General features: G+C 51.5%; 2 protein-coding genes and 1 long non-coding RNA gene across 4 annotated transcripts in view; 1 reads left to right on the top strand and 2 right to left on the bottom strand.

The window, feature by feature from the left end:
- SUPT4H1 (SPT4 homolog, DSIF elongation factor subunit) overlaps positions 1-2,331 on the bottom strand; it is a 7,547-nt gene extending 5,216 nt beyond the window's left edge. Inside the window, exons 1-2 of the mRNA XM_010372933.2 lie at positions 2,161-2,331; positions 1,498-1,604 (exon numbers count right to left, since the gene is read on the bottom strand). Of these exons, the coding sequence (XP_010371235.1) occupies positions 1,498-1,604; positions 2,161-2,229 (176 nt within the window). The 5' untranslated portion in view covers positions 2,230-2,331. The remainder of the gene's footprint in view (positions 1-1,497; positions 1,605-2,160) is intronic.
- Positions 1-3,843, top strand: part of LOC104669829 — an 18,038-nt gene extending 14,195 nt beyond the window's left edge. For both annotated transcript variants that reach the window (XR_004054876.1, XR_004054875.1), the window contains exons 3-4: positions 1,830-2,009; positions 2,093-3,843. This is a non-coding gene — a long non-coding RNA (uncharacterized LOC104669829). The remainder of the gene's footprint in view (positions 1-1,829; positions 2,010-2,092) is intronic.
- The window catches only part of RNF43 (ring finger protein 43), a 17,653-nt gene continuing 5,950 nt past the window's right edge, over positions 3,792-15,494 (bottom strand). Inside the window, exons 2-8 of the mRNA XM_010372932.2 lie at positions 13,758-13,832; positions 13,507-13,638; positions 12,766-12,870; positions 10,858-11,019; positions 10,224-10,326; positions 7,907-9,259; positions 3,792-5,111 (exon numbers count right to left, since the gene is read on the bottom strand). Of these exons, the coding sequence (XP_010371234.1) occupies positions 5,068-5,111; positions 7,907-9,259; positions 10,224-10,326; positions 10,858-11,019; positions 12,766-12,870; positions 13,507-13,638; positions 13,758-13,826 (1,968 nt within the window). The 5' untranslated portion in view covers positions 13,827-13,832 and the 3' untranslated portion in view covers positions 3,792-5,067. The remainder of the gene's footprint in view (positions 5,112-7,906; positions 9,260-10,223; positions 10,327-10,857; positions 11,020-12,765; positions 12,871-13,506; positions 13,639-13,757; positions 13,833-15,494) is intronic.

The following is a 15,494-nucleotide window of genomic DNA, read 5'->3' as shown; positions in this document are numbered from 1 at the left end:
CTAGTGTTTAATGGGTACAGATGAAAAAAGTTCTGGAGATGGATGGTGGTGATGGCTGCACAACAATGAGTATGCACTAATGTCACTGAATTGTGTATTTAGAAATGGTGGCCGGGCGCAGTGGCTCACGCCTGTAATCCCAGCACTTTGGGAGGCTGAGACAGGAGAATCACCTGAGGTCAGGAGTTCCAGACCAGCCTGGCCAACATGGCAAAACCCCGTCCTTACTAAAAAAGTATAAAAATTAGCTGGGCATGGTGTGGGTGCCTGTAATCCCAGCTACTTAGGAGGCTGGGGCAGGAGAATTGCTTGAACCTGGGAGGTGGAGGTTGTAGTGAGTTGAGATCACGCCAATGCAGCCGGGCGCAGTGGCTCACTCCTGTAATCCCAGCACTTTGGGAGGCCGAGGTGAGTGGATCATGAGGTCAGGAGTTCAAGACCAGTCTGACCAACATGGTGAAACCCCGTCTCTACTAAAAATACAAAAATTAGCTGGGCGTGGTGGCAGGCACCTGTATGTAATCCCAGCTACTCAGGAGGCTGAGGCAGAGAACTGCTTGAACCTGGGAGGTGGAGTTGCAGTGAGCTGAGATTGTGCCACTGCAATCCAGCCTGGGCGACAGAGCCAGACTCCATCTCAAATAAATAAATAAGTAAAACGGCTAAAATGGGCCGGGCATGGTGACTCATACTTGTAATCCCAGCACTATGAGAGGCCGAGGTGGGCAGATCACCTGAGATCAGGAGTTTGAGATCAGTCTGGCCAACATGGTGAAACTCCATTTCTACTAAAAATACAAAAATTAGCTGGGCGTGGTGGCAGGCGCCTGTAATCCCAGCTACTCAGGAGGCTGAAGTAGGAGAATTGCTTGAACCCGGGAGGCAGAGGTTGCAGTGAGCCAAGATTGCGTCTTTGCACTCCAGCCTGAGTGACAGGAGCGAAAAGTCTGTCCCCTCCAAAAAAGCAACAGGTTTTGGGCAATGCTCTACCATTACTATACCTCCTTTCCCTTCATTTTCAAAAGAAATTTTCACGCATTTAACAAACATTATTAAGATTACATTCTTTTTTCTCATGTTAAGTCTTTGAAATCTGGGGTATATTTTATACTTAAAAGCATGTCTTAATTTGGACTAGACACATTTCAAGTGCTCAGTAGCTACATGTGGCTAGCGGTTACTGTATTAGATCCCTAGCACTAGTATGTCTCAAAATAACTGTTGAGGCTGGACACAGTGGCTTACACCTATAATCCCAGCACATTGGGAGGCTGAAGTGGGAGGATCGTTCCACGCTGCAGTGAGCCATGATCATGCCACTGTACTCCAGCCTAAGCCACAGAGCAAAACCCTGACTCAAAAAAAAAAAACCCACACAAGATAACCCCCAAAAACGAACGGCTGGGACCAACTAGGATTAACACTTGCCCTGTATTTACTTCTCTGGGTGCGGGCTGGGTAATGCAGAAGGGAATGACGGAACCTGAAGCGGCTTACCCATCAAAGGAAGAGCTGGTGCAGTCATATACCATCTCACGGTTACCTTTCATTTGTAGATATGCATCACAATTGTCACAACCATCATATTCAAACTGGTCTATAGTCTGGGAGTGAAGAAAAATAAAGGAAAAGGAGAGATAAGCATGAACAAGACCAAGAGACAAAGTAGCTTTCTTAATACTTCGACTTGCTCAATTTCTTGTTTCCCTATGTTGACTTTGTCTCCCAAGGTTCCCCACCTACTACTCTCAAAGCTCCATTCCTAAGTCCCACCCTCCCACTCCTTCCTCTCTTGTTCCCAATTCCGTTTTATCTATTCCTTTCTCTAGTCTGCTCAGGGTCAGGCACCCTTTCCGACTACTCACTCAGCTGCGGATCCCCACCCGCCTGTGACTCCCAGCGTCTTTCGGCTCCAACGTAAGTTCACCGAACGTCTAAGAGCTGAGGATTCAAAGGCATATAAGACCGCCCGTGCCCTCAGCTAAAAGACCTGCCCGCGATCCTACGAGGTAAACGATGGTCTCCTTCGGCTTCTCACTCCCCCTGCCACCTCTGAGTCCTGGGCCTTACTTTTCATTTTACTGTCCCACAGCCCCGCTCCGCCCTCTTTCCCTGACCTTGGTCCCCCATGGTCCCTACAACCAAGTCCTCGACTGACACCTTGACCAGCGAACACAGCAAACAGGCCCGCAGATGCCGCAGGTCCTTCGGCACTGTCTCCAGGGCCATCTTCTCCGATGGGAAGAGCAACAGGGAGATACACGGCCACAGCCTGCGCAACCGCAGGAAGTAAACACCTCGTTACCCAGAATGCCCGCCACTTCTGGCGCTCAGACTTCCTCTTCCGGTGTGGGCGGGCGCCTGCTCCGCCCCTACCCCTGCCAGAGGAGATGGTTTCTCCCACCGGCAGGCGGGGAGGCGGGGCGGTCGGCCTCCACCTGGGCCGGGGCGCGTCCCCGCCACCTGAGCCCGCCGAGGGCGCGGCGGAGGCTGTGTAGGGTAGTTAGCGGGCCCTCGAGGGGCGGGGTTGGGGTGGGCGGCTGCGCTTGCGCGGGAGTGCGTCGGCCTGAGCCGCAGCGCCGCGACGCGGGCCGTTTGATCTGGGCTGCTGGCACTGGGGCGCGCTGGTCCCGTTCCCGGTGCTGAACCGAAATTTGTTTTTTTTGTTTTGTTTTGTCTTCCCGTTTTAGAAGCACTGGGGGCAGTGAATCCACTGTCTCCCTTTGGATTATCTCTGCAGAGACCCATAACAAATCCAGGGACAGCCCCACCCCTCCTTCCTAACTGCCAGAGCCCTATAGGGTTTCCACTTGCTTCCCACAGGAATGCTGGCCTGCGAGCTACGGCGGAAAACATGCGTATTTATCTTTTAAAACTCCGTCTGTTTGCTCGTTCCGGCTGATAATTTATACTTTGCGCAGTTCTTAGCACTTAGACACGTTTCCTTTACTAAAGAACATTTGTAGGAGATTAGGTGTCCTTTTTTTCTCTTTCATTTCACCGTATAGGAAGCGAAATGCCTTGTTCTACAGGCACCAACCACCACCCCTACCAAACCTTTTTCAGGGAAGCAGAAGGGGAACTTGTGCCGTGTGAGGAAGCGACAGAGGCCCCTTCTGGCCCTGGGGACTTCATGCCAACGGAGCACCAGCTCTCTCTGTCCTCGCCATAGCCCGAGTGCAGGCAGAACGCAGTCATTTGTGTTTATCTGAGAGGAGCTTTGGGATATAAATAGTTTCAGGCCCCGCTGTTCTATCCTTCCAGCCCAGCCTCCTGATTGAAACTGAGCTGCTTCCGGGCAGGCTTGCTTCTTGTTGCCGGTCCCATGCTGTGTTCAGATGGGCTCTGTGACAGGTTTGGATGTTTTCTATCATTGAATAAAACTTTACACTTTGGAACATGTTTTCTGTACTCGATTATCTCATGTAAGTCCTGCAACAACCATGAAGTAGGCCCATTTTATGGACTGAAAAAGCGAGGCACAGAGTATTTGCCCAAGGTCTAAGTCACTGAAGCATCATAATGTGTGAAGTGAACAGTATAATAATTATGACTGAATCACAGTGAGAATTCTAGTCATGCTTTCTCCTTCCCTGATCTCACTAAGTCACACTTTTAGGGGCTTACAAACCAGTTCTTATTGCCAAGCCCTCTACTCTACCCTATCCTTTCATAAATCGGAGCCTAGCCTCTGATAACAGAAATAATTTATTTCTCTTGATGTAGAAAGAGATGAAGTTGTTACCCTGAGTGACAGTCATGACAAAACAAAACCACAAGACCAGACCACATTTGTGGATAAATATATTAGCAAATAAATACATTTCTCAACATAGTGCCTGATTCAAGCGTCTGTCTGGTTCAGATATAAATACCCATGTGGGTGCCTAGGTGCTAGTCTCCCCACTGACTGAGGGAAGAAGGTTCCCAGGTGGGGTCCTGTGCCCACTTTGCCCCCATATTCACATTCCAAATGGGATAATGCCTGAGGGTCCAACAGTGGTCAGGCTGCCCTGGGGTGAATGTCACCCTGAGGAGGCCCCTCAGCTCTTGTCCACTCAGTGTAAGTGGCCTAGGCCAGACTTGTGCTCTAATCCACTCTCCTGTGGGTCTCTGGCCTATATGGCTTATACTGGGGAGCTGGGCCTCTGGGCTGTCCAAACCCAAGGGTCATACTTTACTTTTCCTTTGTTGTCCCCATTCTCCATCCTTGCTCTGAGACAAAACTTCTCCCAGAGAAGAACTCTTTGTTGTCCCCGCTCAGGTGTAATTCTGCCTTTTCTACCTTCATTCCATCCTTCCTCTGCCCAGAGGAAGTCCAGCAGAAATTCCTCCTTTCCACCTGCTCTGGGACTCTGAGACAGGAAATCTTCAAGGAGGAGTTTTCCCCTCCCCACTGTTCTTACTCTCAACCCCCAGAGGAACCAAGGCTGCTATACCCACCTCAGGGACAGAACTCCACGCTATAGTGGGAAAGTTTCAGGGACCCCTCCTTTTAGTGCTCAGGGCTCACCTATGGTCCTGGTCCTTTTGGCAAAAAGGAAAATGATAGAACCAGGGTTGCCCATGATGTAGCAGCCTTACTGTGGAGGGGCCAAAGCTGGTGTGCAGAGTTCACCTGAGGAGGGAGGTGATAAGGTGTCATGAGTTCTGCTGAACCCACTGGCTGATATGAACATGAGGCCTGGGGTGAGGAGACCAAGTAGGGTTCGGGGAAGGAGCAGCACCTTTGTAACACCTGGCTACCCATAGCTAGCTTTCTGCCCTCAAAAACTCAGCCTTCAAGGGATCCAGCGCACACACGCCACAGGCAGCAGCTGTTTGCCTGGCTGGACATGGATTTGCTGCACTGCAGATGTGTTCTGCAGACAAGGTCTGGAGCTGGAGCAGGAAACAGCACCCTCCCGCCCTCTACCATCACCAGTCCTCTTCCAGTGCTTCTAGGAAGTATGGCAAAAAGAATGGTGTTTGCTGTGGTCCTTTCTTCTCCTGGGAGCAGGACTCTGTGCTAGGTAGGGCCCAAACGCATCTGGAGCGCACTCGTGGTTGGAGCTAGGCCTGAGCATCTCACACAGCCTGTTCACACAGCTCCTCAAGTTCCTCCTCTGAGCCTGTATTTAGAGAGAGGGGAGGAAAGAGGTCATTGAGGGTCAGGCCAGGCACCTGCTTCTCTCACCTGCAGCAGAGTGTGGCTGGGAGGGGACTACAGGGAGGGAGGAGGAGAGACTGTCTGGAAAGGGTCGTTAAATTGAAAGCTAAGGGGGCCCCAGTTGGGACACAAGGGAGAGAAAAACAAATCTAAAGAAATATATATAGCAACCAGTGTGTTACCAATACTTACTATTCATTTATTCACCCAATAAATATTTATTAAGCATTCGTTGTGAATTTGGTCTGCTACCATGTGCCAAATAGAAGACCAAAAAGAATAAGGAAGGACCTGGTAACCTTTTTGGAGAGAAAGTATGAAAGCAAATGGCCATTACGCCAGTGAGACAGGACAGGAGTCATGAGAGATGCATTAAGGAAGGAGAGAGACCAGGTCCAAGTGCAGCAATCAGGAAAGGCTTCTTGGAAGTGGGGATAAATGAGCTGATTCTGTAGGAATAGGTAAGAATTAGATTTATGGGAATAGAGAAGGCAGGAGTATATTCTGGGCTACAGGAACTACAAGAATCGTTTACCCGGCCGGGCGCGGTGGCTCTAGCCTGTAATCCCAGCACTTTGGGAGGCCGAGACGGGCGGATCACGAGGTCAGGAGTTCGAGACCATCCTGGCTAACACGGTGAAACCCCGTCTCTACTAAAAAATACAAAAAGCTAGCCGGGCGAGGTGGCTGGCGCCTGTAGTCCCAGCTACTCGGGAGGCTGAGGCAGGAGAATGGCGTAAACCCGGGAGGCGGAGCTTGCAGTGAGCTGAGATCCGGCCACTGCACTCCAGTCCGGGTGACAGAGCGAGACTCCGTCTCAAAAAAAAAAAAAAAAAAAAAAAAGAATCGTTTACCCAGTTTGGCTAAAGCATGGGCCTGGGGAAGGGAGGAGGGAAGAGAGTAGAAAATAAGGTTGAGAAGGAAGCTGGGGGCTGGCTGGTGCAGGAACCTTTGAGGCCAAAGCAGGTTGGATTTTTCCTCTCTGTGGACAAAACAGAACATTTGAAGATTTCTGGACAGTTTACTGTAAGGCAGATGACGCTGGCAGCAATAGGGAGGGTAGGTGAGCAGTGGAGCTGTGGCGCACAACTCTATGGGACATACTGGATGGGCAGCACTCAGTCTTTGAGGCCCTGTAAGAGGGAAGGAAAGAGCTAGGAGGCTCCTGCATGGATCTTTAGGGTATATCTAAGACACTGGCAGGGCCGTAAGTACTGGACTTGAAAAAACATGATAAAGCTAGCCAAGATACAGTTAACAGAATCTGGCACTGATTAGATGTGAGAGGCAAGAAAAAGAGAGGCACTGAAACTAGTTCTGAGTTTGAGAGAAAAGGGAGATAGTGGTGTGGTACTGGCAGCACTCAAAGTACACACACGGTAGGGTCCGAATGGAATCACAAACACATAGCCAAAGCTTGCGGTACATGGCTCTCTCCCCATGGACATGGATGTCCTGATTGGCAAGTTCCATGTCCCCAGAGCCTAGTCTGGAACCTAGCACAAAGCAGGCATATAGTCAGAAGGAAAAAAAGGAGGGAAGGAGGAAGGAAACAAATAAATGAATGAATGGATGAAAGCAGCTCCCAGGTCCTGCATGAAGAATTCCTACAGTGAAGAATATTTCAGGACCTTTGGGTCACCTCCTGGGGTGGAAGGGCTCTAGTGAAGACTGTATACAAAGAACGGTGTCATCTGCACAATGGGGGAAGATGGGGAACAGTAGAAGGTGGAAGGTCCTGGGTGGAAAAGAGAGATATGTGGGCAAGTAAATACCATGTTAAAGTTGAGAATTTACATGATCACCACTTGTTATAATATAGGGATGCACTGAATCCCCAAGAAATTAAGGTCAGTCTTATTAATCATGATGCATCAAAGGGAAGTCCTCCTTGTTGTTTTACCACAGGGTAAGAGAAGAAAACCTAAAGCCGTACAGGGCTGCTGGGGACCACCTGTGGTTTCTCTCTCTCTCTCTTTTTTCTCGTTACTCACATAGCTCTTCCTATATAGCCTCGTATTATGGTTATGTGTAATTATTTCTACTATAGCTCTCCCCAAGGAACACTTCTTGGCTTTCTTTGTATTTAGAACTAATACTGAGCTGTGAGCATTGGTAGAACTAAACCAGTTATTCAAATATAGAAACACTTATGTTTGAGCTGCTACCCCGGACCACTCCAAGTGCCTCTTTTTTTTTTTGAGACAGAGTCTCACTCCGTTACCCAGGCTGGAGTGCAGTGGCACCATCTTGGCTCACTGCAACTTCTGCCTCTCAGGTTCACGCGATTCTCCTGCCTCAGCCTCAAGAGTAGCTGGGATTATAAGTGCCCGCCACCATGCCTGACTAATTTTTGTATTTTTAGTAGAGACCGGGTTTCACCATCTTGGCCAGGTTGGTCTTGAGCTCCTGGCCTCAAGGGATCCACCCACCTCGGCCTCCCAAAGTTCTTGGATTAAAGGCATGAGCCATCACACCCAGCCTTCCAAGGGCCTTTCTGATGCCTCAGCCACACCAGCACTTCCCTGGGACTTCTCTGTGATCTGCCAACTAAAGGGGTACCACCTGGCAGAGCTGGGGTGTTCCTGCACTCTAGTCAGCATGATATGCTGTCCTGATGGTTATGTATTTTGGTCGTCACCTCTGCTGTATCCTTCTCAGCTTCCATCAACCCTTTGTTGGCTGACTTCACCTGTCCTGAAATATGCAGCTCTAGTTTCCTCCCCCTACCACATCCACTTCCCCCTGAAAACTCACCAGGCTGGGCCGACAGCACCTGGCAGTGTGGATGAGGGCATGGCCTGCCCTCTGCGGTGTCAGAACTCCATTCAGAAGGCCCCTCCCCAGGTGGATGTGGTTCCGGGGAACGGCGAGGAGTCAGACACAACCACACTGGCTGTGAATTTGAGTAATAGGGGCCTGGAGTTTCTGGTATGAGCCTCCTGTCCAGGCCTGGAGGTCCAAAGATCAAGGGGTGTGCCTCTGGGGACCAAGAATATGCCACGCTGGGGGTGAAATGGGGAACAATCTGGCAAGCTGGGTGCACAGTTGCATCCTGGGGCCGAGAGCCAGGGGTGGGCTCGGAGGGACACCCCCGCCTTTTCCTCTGTGGGTGTCGGGCAGACAGGCTGGATTTTTGCAAGTTGAAAAGACTGCTGGTATTGAGGCACATGCTGGAGGCTTCAACTAGGCCAGGGGCTGGCTCAGGGAGGGCCCTGGGGCGCTGTGGGTTACAGAGCCGCCCCGAAGGGGCTGCTGAGTTGGATCTGGTGACATGCTGATCAGAAGCTGGCTCTGGCTGGGGCTGTGTCCGAGGAATAGGAGGCCTGGATGGGGGGACCCCAGTTTCTGGGCCAGGCTTCCTGCCATGCCACTGGAACCGCTTTTTGTAGTGGTGGTGCCGGTGGCGGTGGTACTGGACATGGCTGGAAACCTGGGTTTCCCCTGTGGGTACCACCGAATCGAAGGAACGAGGCCGAGAGGTCACGCTAGGGTGCATGTCCACTCGCTGGGGATCCCCTTCAGGGCTGCAGTACACTAGGGAGTCGAAGTCACTGCTTAGGGAGCTGCAGAAAGTAGAACTGCTTCCATGGACACCCTGTAGGCTGATGTCCGTGCAGTTGACCACGGAGTCACTAGAAGAGCCATGACAAGGCCCTGAGCTGGAGTCACTGGCTGGCCCATCTGCCAGGTACCCACTGCGTTCTGTGCAATAGCTTTCTCCAGATCCACTGCTGTCAGGGGGCCTGGCCCGGCGTAGGGGCACTGGGCGAGCAGCAGGGTGCTGTGAGGTGGATTGGAGGTGGCTCAGTCCCCAGCCTTGTGCATAGGGGTGCTGGGCCCCTGTCAGGCGCTGCTGCTCTCCTGGAGCCCAGGGATGTGCAGCTCTGGGGAGGCGGTGATGCCGAGGGCCCATGCCTGGCTCCTGGGATGGCAGGAAGGGACCAGGTCGTGGGGGCCGAGCCACTGCACTCTGGGAAGGGCCCAACAGGTAGGCAGCAGGGAGGTGGTAGTGGGCATGGCCAGGATGCTGGTGAATGAGGTGGAGTCTTCGACCTGGCTCTTGGTAAGATCGAGAGGGTCCCAGGGACTGGGAAAATGAATCTCCCTCTGGAAAAAAGAACCAAGAGCACAGATGTTTAACTCTACAAACCTACAGAAAGACGTGGCTGTAGCTAATCTATCTGACCCTGGGTAGCCTGTGAGCTCAGAGTTTGGGGAACCAAGGACGTGCCTAACCTGCCTGTGCTCTGGGACTCCTTGGTTCCCTCCAGTCCAGCTGTCTGCCCGGGGAGGGCCACTGTGCGCATCAATCCCTAATCCTCCCATCCGCCATTTGGAGCTCTTTCACCCAGGGCCACTGCTAGCCCATAGGGCACCCATGGTACAAAGGGTCTCTTTTCTCAAGATACTTATTTCACTTTTATCTTTTATAAAATTATCTTAACATACTGATTTTGTTAGAATAGGATATTTTATTGCCAGAAAATTGGAATAATAAACATATAAATCGCCAGATTTAGAATCAACAAACTTGCCATGAAATGCAAATAATTTTTACAATAATAAAGATATCTACACGCCAGGCGTGGTGGCTCACGCCTGTAATCCCAGCACTTTGGGAGGCCGAGGTGGGCAGATCACCTGAGGTCAGGAGTTTGAGACCAGCCTGACTGACATGAAGAAACCCCATCTCTACTAAAAATACAAAATTAGCCAGGTATGGTGGTGCATGCCTGTAATCTCAGCTACTTGGGAGGCTGAGGCAGGAGAATCGCTTGAACCCAGGAGGAGGAGGTTGCAGTGAGCCGAGACCGCACCATTGCACTCCAACCTAGGCAATGAGAGCGAAACTCCATCTCAAAAAATATAAACAAACAAACAAATAAATAAATTTACATTGTGAATGACCCTTCCCCTCAAGTGAGGCACTCTGGAGCAGTGTACAGCCTGTACAACTATGGTGGCAGTTCTGCTTTCTCCCCAGCTTCACGGCTGCAACCCTTTCCCAAAGGGAAGCCACATTCTAGACCTGTCTGCCTAAACATGGGGGAGCCCTTGGCCCACCTCATACCTATGATGTTGAACATGCAGAGGGGGCAAGTCCGATGCTGATGTAACCACGGGTCCACGCAGTTACGATGGAACTCATGGAGGCAGGAAATGATCCGTAGCTCCTGGAGAAAAACCAAAGGTCCAAACCAAAGGTTTCTGTAGCCATAGGAATTGCCAGGAATCAGGACATCCCCCAACTCCCTTAGGCCTCTCCTTCTTGCTATTATCTACTTGTAAAAGACCTCACAGTAGAATAGGAATGGTATGAGCTTTGGTATCACACAGACCTGGATTTTGCACTTAGCTGCATGACTTTGGGCAAGTTTCTTAACAGACAGTTTTCTGCTGTAAAATGAAGATAAATGAATCGAACCCCACCCTTCATTGCCATGGGTCTAAAATGAGATAATGCATCCAAAGCACCACTGCAGCCTGGCACGTGGTACACTCTCAACAAACAATAGTGCTCTTTCACTGGAAGGTCAGAAAAGTGACCAAACCTCAGGCTGGCCCCTGATCTCTGCCTCATGCAGGATACATGGGAAAACAGATGTAGCCAGGGTACCCATACCAGACCCCAGGCCTGCCCACCCCTCCCCCAGCTTCAATCTCCCCAGTCTGGTCATGGAGGTGAATCACAAGACCTGCCTTACCTGCCCCTCAGAGAACTCCTCCAGACAGATGGCACACACAGGAGCTGAGCTGCAGCTGCTCCCTGAGTCTGGCCACTCACCCCGGGCCTGTCTGCAGCTGGCCTGGTACCTCCTGGTGGCCAGCTGGCTGATGGCCCAGGCTGTTCTCTGCTGAAGTGGATCCTGGGAAGAAGAATGAGGCTCAGATCGGGGCATGTCAGATTGGGGCATGGGCTCCCCTTCCCTCCTCTCTAGACCCCAGCTTGGACTCTGTTCCCAGTCACTCAGGTAGATCACATGGCCAGCTGAACATCCTTAGGAGTTCATCTCCTCGGAGCTCATATATGGCTCTGCCAAGCATGCCAAGCCCTCCCAAAATTAGCCGGGTATGGTGGTGCAGGCCACCCACCTGCTTATACCATTAGCTTTTCTTCCTTTGATGACCCATGAGAAACTTTTTATCCAACTGCTGCTTGATATTTCAACTTGGATATCTAATAGGCATTTCAAACCTACATGCCTCATCCTATTAACCATGGGTTAATCTCCGACCACATACCTGTCTTCCCCGTCTTCCCCATTACAGCAAATGGCAATTCCATTCTTTTAATTGCTCAGGCCAAAAATCTTGGTGCCATCCTTGAGTCCTTTCACACCCTACAATCAATCCACTACTAAATCTGTTGGCTTGGCCTTCAAAATGTACCCAGAACCTAACTATTGCTCATCACTTTAACTGCCACCTTCCTAATCCAAGCTGTCATTATTGTCACCTGGATTCCTGCAATAGCCTCTTAGCTGGTGTCTCTGTTTCCAGCTTTGCTTCCCTGTAGTCTATTCTCATTACAACAGCAAGAATGATCATATTAAAACTTCAGTCAGATCGTGATGCCCCTTCTCTCACAACACTCCAGTGGCTCCTGTTTCACCCACAGTAAAAAACAAATGGCCTCAACAGTCCAATACAACTGGGCCCCCATCAGCTACTCTGCCGTCTCACTCTGTTCCAGTCACATCCTTCATGCTGTTCCTCAGATACACCAGACACATTTCTGCCTTAAGGCCTTTGCATTTACTGTTCTCTCTGCCTGGATCCCTTTCTCCTCAGATACCTGCACAGATCACTCCCTCTCCCATTTAGGATCTTTGCTGCAATGCCATCTTCTCAATGTGGCCTTCCCTGGACTTGATTTTAAAAATGAACCCTGTTCTGGCCAAGCGCGGAGGCTCACGCCTGTAATCCCAGCACTTTGGGAGGCCGAGGCAGGTGGATCACGAGGCCAAGAGATTGAGACCAAGAGATTGGCCAACATGGTCAAACCCCATCTCCACTAAAAATACAAAAATTAACTGGGCATGGTGGCGCACGCCTGTAGTCCCAGCTACTCACAAGACTGAGGCAGGAGAATTGCTTGAACCCAGGAGGTGGAGGTTGCAGTGAGCCGAGATCATGCCACTGCACTCCAGCCTGGGCGATAGAGCGAGACTCTGTCTCAAAAAAAAAAAAAAAAATTAACCCTGTTCCCTTGCATTCCCTCCCCACTTTGCTGTCAGCATTATCATTTTTTCTCTATAGTACACACCACCATCTAAAACATTATAGATTTTACTTATTTAATTTGTTTATTGTCTGTTTTCTCCCTCTAGAATAAAAGCTCTTTGAGGGTAGGGTTTTTTGTCATCTTGTTCACTGTACTACCCTCAGCACCTGGAACAGTGCCCAACACATAATAGAGCCTGGTGTACTTGTTGAATGGATGAGTAATGTAAGGAGAGGCTGCTGGAAATCAACAAAGACAGATGCTGGAGTATTTCAGTGTAAATGGTTTCATAGGTATAAAGCTGCCTTCCTCACGTACTCCTTCCTTCTCCCCACCCACCCACACACGCGCAGATGTTCACCACCACCAAAGACCCCACACTGCTCACCGGCCTGCTGTGGCGGGGGCGGCACCGGATGCGCAGCACCGAAGCCAGGATGATCACAAAGATAGTGCCCACCACTGTCAGAAGGATCCACACATCATAATCTGGCTGGGGAGTGAGCAGAGAGGGAAAGGGTCATACTTCCAGGAGGAGAAGAGAGGGTCATACTTCCAATTCGGGAGGAAACACAGAGGCCCGGGAGGCACATAGCTAGCTGGAGGTTCCCTTGAGTCCTCCATCTGAGGGGATAGGGAGGGATCTGCAAGTGGGATTAGGTGGGCCCTCCCTGCCCAAGGGCACTCAGAGTGTCTTCCGGATGTCAGCTGGGAGAAGTACTATCTCAAAACCCATGTGCTTGGGGAAAAAAGAGAAAGGGACCCCTCTGCATGGTGGGAGTTTCTTGCCAGTGAGCGGTTGGAAGAGGTTCTTGCCCAGTAGAGAAGCCCCAACCAGGGCTCACGGATCAGGGGACCAGGGTTTCATTCTGGCTCTGCTATTCCATGCCATGAAGCCACAGAGCTGTAAAGAACTTTAGAACTCATTTGTCCTGATCTGTTCATTCTGTAGGTGAGGCCCAAAGATGGGGGAAAACTTGCCCAGAGGCACACAGCTGATGGATGAAGTTGGACTGGAGGGTTTCCAGGATCTCTCTCAGCTCCAGGAGTCTAAGGGCTTTTGGTGGGAGTTGCCACAGGACAAAGCAGGGATAGTGCAGGGCAAGGTCTGGAGGTCTAGTGTGCTTACCCAGGCTGGGGGCTCCTTCAGCTCGATCCTCACATGGGCCTTTTGGTTCTTGTACACAAACTCCATCAGCTTCTCAGCGTCATTACCCCAGATCAACACCACTGGCCAGGTCAGCCCCAGCGGCTGCTGCAGCTACAGGGGGAAAGTGCCCACAGGGCTGCTGTGACTTCTCCCTGCCCTTCCCTCTCCTCTGAGAGCTTTATCTTCCTCCATCCAGCCCCCCACTTGAACACGCAAATGTCCCTGGGTACCTGCTCAGCAGCAGCTCGATCCTCAGTGATGTCAAAGAGAACAGCACTGGCTCCTCGCTCACCCGCCATCCGGGCCTGCAGAGGCACACAGTAGAGGTTGGGCTAAGGTCAGGGAAGGATAGAGCCCACCCACGGTCTAGCCTCACCCCTCACATATCTATCCTTTCCTAGGATTTTGCCCACACCACACCTCTGCACACTCATATCTACCTATGCAAGGCATCAGTGGGTCTAGGATCTCCTCTTCTGCCTCCTGAGCTCACTCAGGTCCCCACTGCCTTCAAGGGATAATATCTAGCTTTTCCTTTTGTAATAGAACAAATCCTTAAGGGGGGTTTACAGGGTGCCAGGTGGTGGACCTGGCTCTAGGACGAAAGACAAATAAGACACAGCTCCTGCCCTCAGGGTACAACCAGCCTGCCTTCACTAAGAGGTGTGAGCACCAAGAGCAGGAGTGACCTGCACCCCTTAGAAGGAGAAGAGAGAGGAAGAAGGGGACAGCAGAGAAGTAGAGCTCTCCTTCAGAGGGAGCTGGGCTTTCCAGGGCCCAGCCCTGCCTGCGGGGCATCTCCCCAGCTCAGGCAAAGGTCTAAGAGCCTGGGACAGCACTCTCACCTAAGGCCGCCATTACAAAGCCCCATTCTCAGCCCATCTCATGGGCTCCCTCTCCCTGCCACACTCTACTTTGCCGAGTCTTTCTCTGGCTCCAATTCAAGGACTTAGAGGAGTCCCTGTCCAGTGGTTTATCTTTTGTCCTCTCCCTTAGGGCAGCATTAGAGACAAAAGTGGGGAGGGACTCGAGGGGCTAGTCCCAGATCAACACCACTGGCCAGGTCAGCAGCAGCGGCTGCTGCAGCTACAGGGGAAAGTGCCCACAGGCACACGTGCATGTTCACCAAAGGCTCCAAGAGCCAGCTTGAGGAAGCAGAATCTAGCCAACCAGGCAGAACAGATAGCAGCGCCAGAAAGAGAACAAAAAGCAGGAATCCAGGGGGTGTGCGTGGGGAGGGGAGTAAGAAAAGGAAGATAAGAGCTAAAGGTTGGGGGAGCGGGGAGGCACAACAGCAAACAACTAACAGGCACTGTGAGGAGCTGCTCCTGGCCTTGGCCTGGGGCCTCCCAGCCCAGCACAGCCACCCTCCAGCCTTCCTCCCTAGGGCAAAAGTTCATCTTCTAATGGCTTCAGGCTGTGATTTTACATCCCTGGGCACTGCCCCCACCCTCCGGAGTCTCTGGGGTCTTCCCACAGGCATTGAAGGAGTTAACCCTCCTGCAAGTAGTGGTGGCAGCAAGAAGAGCCAGTGCTGGGACTTACTCACAGGCTCAGCACTTTGATCTCTGCCTGTCTTCCCAGGGAGAGCCTGTCAGGGCAGGTCTCCTGCCAGGCAGGCTGGGAGCAGCTCCTTTCCTTGCTCCAGCTCCCTGCTCTCCACTCCCCAAACAGTGGCAGGGCCCAGGGGGCCACTCAGAGCCCACGGCCTGCAGGCAGAGGAGACACTCAAGTGGGGCCCCATTTTGGTCAGGAGGGTAACTTTCCTTCCTCCCCCAGGAGCTAGGCCCAGCCTAGGGCCCAGGCTTACCAGGCTAATTGACTGGAAATTCACAGGACCCGTCAATTCCAGAATGGAAGTGCTAAAGGAGTTGAGAGGTTCATGGCTTCCATCTTCCCTACTCACTTCCTCCCAGGAAGTCCACCCCATCTAAGCTACTCCAGGCAGGTAGAGACTTTCCAATCTT

This window comes from Rhinopithecus roxellana, chromosome 19, assembly GCF_007565055.1.
Source record: "Rhinopithecus roxellana isolate Shanxi Qingling chromosome 19, ASM756505v1, whole genome shotgun sequence".
NCBI lineage: Eukaryota > Metazoa > Chordata > Mammalia > Primates > Cercopithecidae > Rhinopithecus > Rhinopithecus roxellana.
The sequence above is the reverse complement of the archived record's forward strand: the minus strand, read 5'-3'. Positions and strand labels throughout refer to the sequence as shown.